General features: G+C 45.2%; 3 protein-coding genes across 6 annotated transcripts; 1 reads left to right on the top strand and 2 right to left on the bottom strand.

The window, feature by feature from the left end:
• Nucleotides 1-2,395: 2,395 nt before the first annotated feature.
• Nucleotides 2,396-4,118, bottom strand: LOC118516339. Its single transcript, XM_036062150.1, has 2 exons — nucleotides 3,680-4,118; nucleotides 2,396-3,611 (listed from the first exon to the last, which is right to left on the bottom strand). The coding sequence occupies exons 1-2, from the start codon at nucleotides 3,947-3,949 to the stop codon at nucleotides 3,408-3,410; spliced, it is 474 nt and encodes a 157-aa protein (XP_035918043.1). The 5' UTR covers nucleotides 3,950-4,118; the 3' UTR covers nucleotides 2,396-3,407.
• Nucleotides 4,119-4,355: 237 nt separating this feature from the next.
• Nucleotides 4,356-6,738, top strand: LOC118516349 (UPF0389 protein CG9231-like). Of its 4 annotated transcripts, XM_036062166.1 has the most exons (5): nucleotides 4,386-4,495; nucleotides 4,568-4,589; nucleotides 4,856-5,131; nucleotides 5,208-6,319; nucleotides 6,396-6,738. In XM_036062166.1, exons 4-5 carry the CDS (start codon nucleotides 5,994-5,996, stop codon nucleotides 6,619-6,621), a joined length of 552 nt encoding a protein of 183 aa, XP_035918059.1. In that variant the 5' UTR covers nucleotides 4,386-4,495; nucleotides 4,568-4,589; nucleotides 4,856-5,131; nucleotides 5,208-5,993; the 3' UTR covers nucleotides 6,622-6,738. The 4 variants fall into 4 exon arrangements, with proteins under 4 accessions (XP_035918058.1, XP_035918057.1, XP_035918059.1 ...); XM_036062165.1 differs by lacking the exon at nucleotides 4,568-4,589 and having other exon boundaries at nucleotides 4,356-4,495; XM_036062164.1 differs by having other exon boundaries at nucleotides 4,363-4,589; nucleotides 6,396-6,618.
• Nucleotides 6,735-9,245, bottom strand: LOC118516343 (nucleolar protein 11-like). Its single transcript, XM_036062155.1, has 3 exons — nucleotides 9,026-9,245; nucleotides 8,378-8,948; nucleotides 6,735-8,305 (listed from the first exon to the last, which is right to left on the bottom strand). Exons 1-3 carry the CDS (start codon nucleotides 9,155-9,157, stop codon nucleotides 6,861-6,863), a joined length of 2,148 nt encoding a protein of 715 aa, XP_035918048.1. The 5' UTR covers nucleotides 9,158-9,245; the 3' UTR covers nucleotides 6,735-6,860.
• Between the last annotated feature and the right edge of the window lie 8 nt (nucleotides 9,246-9,253).

Below are 9,253 nucleotides of genomic sequence, written 5' to 3'. Positions count from 1 at the left end.
GGATACGCGTGCTGCCAACCAAACACGTGTTCTACTGAGCTTACTGGTGTTCTCGGCTGAAACGCATCTGAACCAGCGACAGATTGAAATTGATGATCGAAATAACCGTTTGCGTTGAGCACAAATGCAGCGGTGTAATGAAAGAAGTAATGAGAATGGTGGTCTGAGAAATCCCATCGTAAGACAGTGAGGCCAGCTGCGTTCGGGAGTTTCGCTTTCCTTGCGTTCTTTTCTTCGCAGTGGCACTGTTAATAATGGTTGCGATTGCATTAGCAAGAAGCACCAATTAATTAATGGTTTCTGGTGAGGCGTTCGTTTGACTGGGAGTTGTTTGAATAAGTATTATATTTGTAGCGGATGGTATTACCTCTTAAAATGAAGCAAATGAATGGTTCGTTTTTATTGAAAAAAAGTTAATATATTTTGAAAAGAAATTCTTCTTCATTTTTTTTCAGCTATTTATTTATCAACTTTAGCTTTTTAATTTCATGCGGCATTTACGTTTGTTTGAGCCTGAAGGTATGCAATTCTGAAAGGGGAAGAATTCTATGCTATATTAGCTAAAGAATTATCGTTGGAGGTGTAAAATTTTCAAGACGATGAACAAATCCTTAAAATGTCAAGGGTTGATAGTCAATCGTTCGCAGGATCGAATGGCATCGAAACCTGTCTGAAATCGATTGCAGCCATAGTTGTATAAATGTTGGCCTGTATCCGATTTACTGGATTTACGGGGGCTGGTTTTATTAGTAGTATATATTAGGCTTATAAGAAAAAAGGTCTATAAGAATATGGCATATGAAAAAGCTCTAAACACATTCGAAAGATAAGACAAAACATACAACGTTGATAGTGTGTAAGAAATAATTACACAGTTATAATACAAAAAAAAATAGATAGATATGAACTTAAAGTCGGCAAGAAAGTAACTCCCCGTCTAAAACGACCCCCTTGATGGTCATTTTTGAGCGAAAAAGGGGTCTTTATACTCGCTAAAATACGATATTTAAATTCGTACTGTATTGCGCATTGCCTACATTTTGGCGTATACACATAATATGAGCTTAGCTGTCCTTCAACTTGTTTTTGAACATTCTGTCAATATTTCCACAATGATTTGAACTTAGAAAACTCTTTTAATATTTCTATGAGATTATCTATTGATAGTTTATCCCTTTTATTACAAAAAATTGAGTTAAAAATTCATCATTTGAAACAGCATTTTTTTCTCTCATTGCAGCACAAAACTGTCTTCGCAACAAAAAACCCAAGCATTGCCTCTGCTTGATGCGGCACTTTTTCAAGTTCAAATTAATTCCAGCCTAGTTAGTTTCGGCTCCAACTTTTTTTTATTCAATCTTGCTCCTACGTTTACAAACCAAACAACACCCACTGCATCACGTACACGTGCCATACGGTGTGGCATGTCTGGTGCCGGGCGTAACGGCTTCCGAACAGCCCACAAAGGCCTGGTTTCCAAAAATCTATTAACGATCACAAACCTAACTACCGTCTGCAATGGCGCTGGTAATGGTTACACTTCGTCAGCTACAGACCGAGTGCGCCACAGCCTTAATGGGGCAAAAGGAGGAATGCTAGCAGCGGCGACTGGTAGATTGTGTGGTACAGCATATCTGTATGCCATTCTTCTTCTAGCAGTAGATTTTTTGTTGTTGCCTGCACACACTTCCAAACCAAACACCCATTCCGTGACACAATGTGTAGCATGCTGATGGTGCGTCGTATCATCGTTCCGAGACCGGGGATCGCCACAGTGCGTTGGGCAAGAAAGTGTATTACTCGAAGAACGAGATGTGTTGTGTAGACGAGCCAGCCGTTGCAGATAGGGTTTGGTAGTATGGAAAGCACAACCATAAACCATGCACTTGAAACTATCCACTGTACCGAGGCATCATCACCAACTTCCGGGATACGTTCTAGCAGAGGCATCAGGCAAGGCAGAAAAAATAGCGAACAGTACTACGAACCGAGGTACACACAAACGTGTGGCCTCCAACCCTTACATAATGCATGGCTTTTACTGCTGCATGGAGGCGCATATTTTCTTGTGCGCCTCGTGCCAGAGCCTCCTTCCAGCACGGGAGTACGCACTGTTGGTTCGGTTGCGATTTATTCGATGCGATGCGTGCTGTGGTCAGTGGGAAATGTTGATTACTGCTAGCGAGCACTGCCACAGGAAATTCAAAGATAAATCGTTTGTTTCTTCCTATAAATTTAATTTTTATTTCTAGTTTTCAATTAACTTTTCTTATTCTTACTTTTTGTTTTACATCTTTCATATTTCTTTTATTTCTTATTGAATGTTTTCGTTTTTTGTTATTTTTTATTGCATTTTCTTCATTTTCTTAAATTGCTTCTGTTAGTGTTTTTTTTATTATTTTTTTTTTCAATTTTCTTAGCTCACATTTTCCCAAATCTTTCCCATATTTATTATAAGTTGTACCGTTATTCGCCACTATTTTCTAACATTTATTATTACTATTTCTTCCGCTCCTACCACCCCACTATCGGGCGAGTGCAAAGACATGGTGTGAGGTCCATTTACTTTAAATTTATTTCCTGAGCTCGTATGCCGTCGTTGGCGTTGGATCCGCTGGCGGGCTGAACCCGGATAACACGCAGCAAAACATGTCCGCGCACAGATGGGAAAGTTTTCTGTTCACCGAGCGCTGTTTTATCTCCTGTCGCTGCTGCCGGCGACAGGATCACGTCGTATTTCGCAGGCGTCGCCATTAGACATTGTTGTTGATAGTGTTGCGTGTTCCGTGCTGTTCCGTTACAGTGTACAGTGAGCGATTCAATCGCAATTCATTTCTGAACCCGAATGAAATGTGACTAAACCTCCTTCTCTACGTTCATTTTTGTGGGATATTTGCTGCCCAAATCCCTGAACCATCCTACAAATACTTCGGATCTATTGGAGCGTGTCGTTCCGTTAACGGTCACCTCCATCAGTTACAATGATTTTTGTGATGAATGAGGATAGCTTTTTGGTTATTTTGGACAAGTCTTTGTAGCTGCTGCATTCGTTAGTGGCAGGGAAACTGGGTTTGGAGGATTTACTATTTAATGGTCTTGTTCTCGCGAAGAGCACTCGGGGTGTGATGTTGGATTATACGTATAGGGATTTAATTTGAATTTATAACGTTTTTAAATTGTATTAATGGTATTGCAAGACTGTTTCTCACTTGTTATAGTTAACTAGAATTTTCTTCTAGTCCTTATTTCTCATAACAAATCAATTCAAGATCGCCTTACGATCGTTCAACGAAACGATTAGCCCTTATTAGTAAAGTATATTACGCTCCAAGATTTCAAAGAAAAATCCTGCCCATTGCACTTGTCGCTCATAAATGCAATTTCTCTTCGCCCTACATGTACCCGGGTCATTCTGCTTCCGTTTTCTTCTCCCGTTTCTTCTTGGTCGGTGGTGCATCGCTCGCCTGCTCGTTGGAATCATAGAGCCCGGCCCGGATGAATCGTTTTGCAGCGGGCTTGTCTAGCTGTGGCCGTTTGGTTAGATTATCGTGTACCATCTCTAACCGTTTCATCGCTTCCCGCACACGGTCGAGATCCGATTTGATGTCATCCTGTAGGAAGTAACACAAAGTAGCACTGTTAGCATACCGTCTTCATGCAACTATCAGTTCGCACTTACCATAACCGTGTTTGGGCGACCGAGCAGCTTCTCGTGCATCCAGAACAGAGCATTTACACAGAACGCACACAGCGAATCGAATCGAATCTTTTCTTCCAGCGTAAAATTGGCGTAATGTTCGTTTTCACGGGTCACGTTTGCCAGCGTTTGCTGGATCTGGTCAATGGCTTGCATGAGGTTTTCGTTGTTGCGGATAAACACGAGGTCGCCCTGCAGTACGCCATATTCCGCAGCGTGCTGCTCCTTGTCGGGATCAATTTTATCCACCATTGTTTGCACACTAACGCGGTAGATGGCTAATAGAAAGAGTTGTTGGAGCAGGTTTGCAGATAAAGCTTATATTAAAACGGTTTTGTACGCTTCTTGCACTGTAGCGTGTTCGACGTACGCACCGGGAGCCCAAAAACGTAAACAAACACAGGCCGCGGTGGAAGCTGTCAAATTGCTCTGAAGCGTTTCGTGAAGCGTTGAAGCTAGCGGTCAAGCGTTTGTATGTGGAATTGTTGAAATACCATCGAAATAATTGAATCTAGGAATTACAAATTCAAGATTCAAGGCAGGGCCACGCAAAATTTTTACTCTGTAAATCATTGTAAAATTAAAATTTTTTCATTGTAAATTCATTTTTTTTAACAAATGATTTTGATCGGCAATGACATTGCTAGTGTGTACAGCGCCATGACAGTTCGCTCAGCTGTTTGTTGCTGTTGTAGCGAATTGTTTGTTGGTGGGGGAAGGGATTCCCAGCGATTGATACCATTTCTCTCTCCAAATAAATAGCGCATCAGGACGAAATTCCTGATCATTTTCTCAAAAGTAAGTATACTTGTGGAGCTGTTTGTGTGTGCCAAACGTTCTCAATCAAATTCAATCGTAAAAACCATACAGGACTCTGTGTTTTTCATTTCGCGTAAGTATTGTGTAATCTTGTTGTGGTCTTGCTCAGTTTATGTTTATCTTTTTTTATTTCAATTAAAAACATTAATTCATCTTATTTCACCTAACTTCACTTGTTTCTGTAAACCGAGATGAATTAAAAGTTTAGCCCTTGCATCGAGTGTGCAATCCATAATCTATGTTGCACTCCGATCATCCATCCATCTCACTCAAAACACCGGGACCGGTTTTATGATATGCTTCTTTCTTTTTCCCTCTTTCCTTTTTCTACGCACGTAGGATGAATTACTTACGCACAGCATGCGAAATTGCACGTACATCGTCTGGCGTTTCGCGATCGGCGACGCTGCTACGATCACGTAGCACCACCACCGGTCGATCGCTCTGTTCCCAGGTCGAGCAAAAGCCACAGCAACCGAAGCCTTCTCCCACAGGATCCGGCAGTAATGGTTCGACCATCAGCACACACACCCACTCACCGAATGCGCTGGAGAAACGTATGCTGGTGTTTACCAAGCGGTACAAAAGCATCGAAGATGTTCCTAACTTTGTTAGGTAAGTGACGATCGCTCTAGAATTAAATATGCCTAGGAGGGTATTTTAATGGCATACTGATTCTGTTCCACTGTAGCCAGGAAAAGATGGAGCGTGTTCGCAATCAGGTGCGCATCAAGATTGCCAACTACATGATGATTGCTACCGCGATCGGGTGCATCGTGATGGTGATTAGCGGCAAGAAGGCGCAGGAGCGCGGAGAATCCGTCGCCAAGATGAACCTCGACTGGCACAAGGAATACAACGAGAAGGCCCGTGCCGAGGACGAAGCATCGGTGGCAGCTGAGTCGAAGAAAAAATAAGCTTCCCGTATGGCTGTGCTGTTTCAATCTGTAACGAACGTTTAAAGTGTGAATTTTGTTTAGGCCCTAGCAGAAGGATTAATCCATCGTGTAAATACACAACACAAGCTATGTAAACAGCGTTTTAAGGCTTATCGGCACCAACACGTAGATGGTTCAGCGGTGGCTGTTTTATTCTTCCGTCCCCTATACAAGGACAACTATGGATACACACTCTCTGTCTCTGCCTCTGCTCGTATCTAGTATAGCGTAATCGATTCAACGTTGTACCACTGGCTAGGATCGCGTGCCGATTTGTTCGTTTTACGCTGTATCATGCGGCGCAAGGAAGGAGCTAGCGTTTGGAGCTCATGCAAACATTCCATATGTGTATGGACGATGTCCAGCATCCGTTGCAACTGGGCGCGCAACGTGTCCTCCGTCGAGAGGATAAACTGTTGGTAGTGAGAGTCGAGCAGTACCATGATCCAGCTGACCGTCTGCTCATCACTATCGAACGTATCACCGTTGTGAAGCGTTTCGGTAAGCGTTGCCGATGGATCCAGCAGTAGATGCTCTAGATGCTGCATCAGCACCGTCACGGAGCTCTTTCCTTTTTCTACGCACGTAGGATGAATTACTTACGCACAGCATGCGAAATTGCACGTACATCGTCTGGCGTTTCGCGATCGGCGACGCTGCTACGATCACGTAGCACCACCACCGGTCGATCGCTCTGTTCCCAGGTCGAGCAAAAGCCACAGCAACCGAAGCCTTCTCCCACAGGATCCGGCAGTAATGGTTCGACCATCAGCACACACACCCACTCACCGAATGCGCTGGAGAAACGTATGCTGGTGTTTACCAAGCGGTACAAAAGCATCGAAGATGTTCCTAACTTTGTTAGGTAAGTGACGATCGCTCTAGAATTAAATATGCCTAGGAGGGTATTTTAATGGCATACTGATTCTGTTCCACTGTAGCCAGGAAAAGATGGAGCGTGTTCGCAATCAGGTGCGCATCAAGATTGCCAACTACATGATGATTGCTACCGCGATCGGGTGCATCGTGATGGTGATTAGCGGCAAGAAGGCGCAGGAGCGCGGAGAATCCGTCGCCAAGATGAACCTCGACTGGCACAAGGAATACAACGAGAAGGCCCGTGCCGAGGACGAAGCATCGGTGGCAGCTGAGTCGAAGAAAAAATAAGCTTCCCGTATGGCTGTGCTGTTTCAATCTGTAACGAACGTTTAAAGTGTGAATTTTGTTTAGGCCCTAGCAGAAGGATTAATCCATCGTGTAAATACACAACACAAGCTATGTAAACAGCGTTTTAAGGCTTATCGGCACCAACACGTAGATGGTTCAGCGGTGGCTGTTTTATTCTTCCGTCCCCTATACAAGGACAACTATGGATACACACTCTCTGTCTCTGCCTCTGCTCGTATCTAGTATAGCGTAATCGATTCAACGTTGTACCACTGGCTAGGATCGCGTGCCGATTTGTTCGTTTTACGCTGTATCATGCGGCGCAAGGAAGGAGCTAGCGTTTGGAGCTCATGCAAACATTCCATATGTGTATGGACGATGTCCAGCATCCGTTGCAACTGGGCGCGCAACGTGTCCTCCGTCGAGAGGATAAACTGTTGGTAGTGAGAGTCGAGCAGTACCATGATCCAGCTGACCGTCTGCTCATCACTATCGAACGTATCACCGTTGTGAAGCGTTTCGGTAAGCGTTGCCGATGGATCCAGCAGTAGATGCTCTAGATGCTGCATCAGCACCGTCACGGAGCTAAAATCTAGCTCCTTCCGGATGTACTGCGTCATCGGTTTACGGTTAAAACTGCACGAAAGCACCACATTTAGTAGATCGCGATGGGACGGGTGGTTGGCTTGCGCTTCTACGATGATGTCTTGATTGGGTAGCTCCGCTTCAAGCTTTTTCGGTACCTCCACCGTTTCCTGCTCGGTCTCCTGTTCTTCGTCGTGCTCGGGAATGGGTAGAGACAGTGCGTACTTAAGCGCTTTAACGATCGTCCGTTCCGAGATGACTGAGTAGCGCTTGAGACACTTGGCTAGATCCACGGTAAGCTTTCCCTGCACTAGCACCGGCACAATACGGTCACTAATTTCCACCTCCGAGTATCCGCTACGTTCCAGCTCTTCTAGAATAATTTCAAACTTTTCGCTCAAAATCAACGGTCCCAGCGTATAATCGGCATTGTTGAACAGTTTTATCTGTACCATATCCTCCGGCAGCGAGTCACACTCCACCACATCGACCGGCAACGATTCGCGGTAAGCCTCACGAAGTGCTTCGTCAAATTCGAATTCACTGAACAACCGGGGGCACGATGGCTTGCCACCCGTATCGCCGTCTTCCTCGTCCTTTTCGTCACTCTCGCCAAACACTCCACCTTGCTTCGCCTTTTCGGTCATTGACTCGCTAAACGAGTATGTGTCCAGAAACTCGCACTCCTCGTTAATGCTTTCGTCGTCGACCGTGTGCGTTAGGTCGAACGTTTGCTGGCTCCCGATCATGTCCGAAAGTTGCTTCTTGCTTATCTTAAACGGCACCACCGCAAGCATCTGGCCGAACGCGAGCAGAATGTTGCTTTCCACCACCCAAAAGCGAGACGACGCAAAGTACACCTTGAAGAACTGTTTCGCCTGAAACACTTTGAACTGTACGTTGAACAGGACCAGTATGGCACCGTCCTGGTTTTTGTTGTTCGCATAGAACGCAACGTAGTCCTTGCCGATGCAGGTCATCGAAAGTGGTTGCTTCACGTTGAGCGTTTGTACCATTTCGATAACGTTGCCCACACCTTCCTCGCGCTTGGGCGATTGGCCGAGGGAAAGCTGCAGGTTGAAGATGCGACTATCAGACCCTGGTGGCAAAGACAAAACAAAAATGTATCAATTAGTATAGCCGAAGCTGATATGCCAATATCGCAACTTACAAATAGTCAACAGCGAGGGTCCATCACTGCCATCCACGATGCAACTGCTCGCGAGCTTGATATCATCACCGATCCGTTGCAGTGCAATCTTTTCGAACCCTTTCTGCAGCTTTAAATCGCCCGGATTTAGCAGCGCATAGTGAAGCTCCAGCGAACCATCGTCCTCCTTCCGCACAAAGTACGTCAGCAGCGGTGTTCCATTGTCCAGCACCAGTACCTGCACGTCACGGATTGTGTGCGTTTTTGGATTCACGTTCTGTACCGCCCCTGTACCGTCGGTCGGATTCGCTTTGCTTTGTTTTCGCGTTTCCAGTGCACTCTCGAGCGATTCGCAGCTTCCATCGGTGTACAGCAACAACGTTTGACCGTTTGGCAGCGAGAACAGGTCCAGTACGGAGCGATACAGCTTCACCTTCCTCACCGTGTTGATATCGTTGTGATCTTGGCTCCAGCACCGTATAAATTTCCCTCCGAAAACACCGACGTACCGTTCGGATCGAAAATCGTACACCACCTTACTGCTGAGACGGTCCAGCACGGTCCAGCTTCGGATCTGTCTCTGATTGCTTAGCTAAAAGGATAAGAAATCGAGTTGAACAGGGGGCGACATACAAACACCGCTGTGTTCCCTCGGTTCCGAGAGCTTACCTTCACGACCAGTATGATATTTCGACCGAGCGTGTTGATAACACAACCCGGATCAACATCGCGCGACAAGCCAAGGAAATCGTCAACATTATTAATCGGACACAGATTATAGTAAGCGAGTAATTTAGCCATTTCGAAGCCTTTTTCCAACCGATCAACACACGCGGAAAACAAAACAACGTGCTTTTTGTTTGCGGTACTCCATGTGACAGCAGTTTGACAGTTGTC

Source organism: Anopheles stephensi, unplaced genomic scaffold (genome assembly GCF_013141755.1).
Source record: "Anopheles stephensi strain Indian unplaced genomic scaffold, UCI_ANSTEP_V1.0 ucontig281, whole genome shotgun sequence".
Classification (NCBI taxonomy): Eukaryota; Metazoa; Arthropoda; class Insecta; order Diptera; family Culicidae; genus Anopheles; species Anopheles stephensi.
The sequence above is the reverse complement of the archived record's forward strand: the minus strand, read 5'-3'. Positions and strand labels throughout refer to the sequence as shown.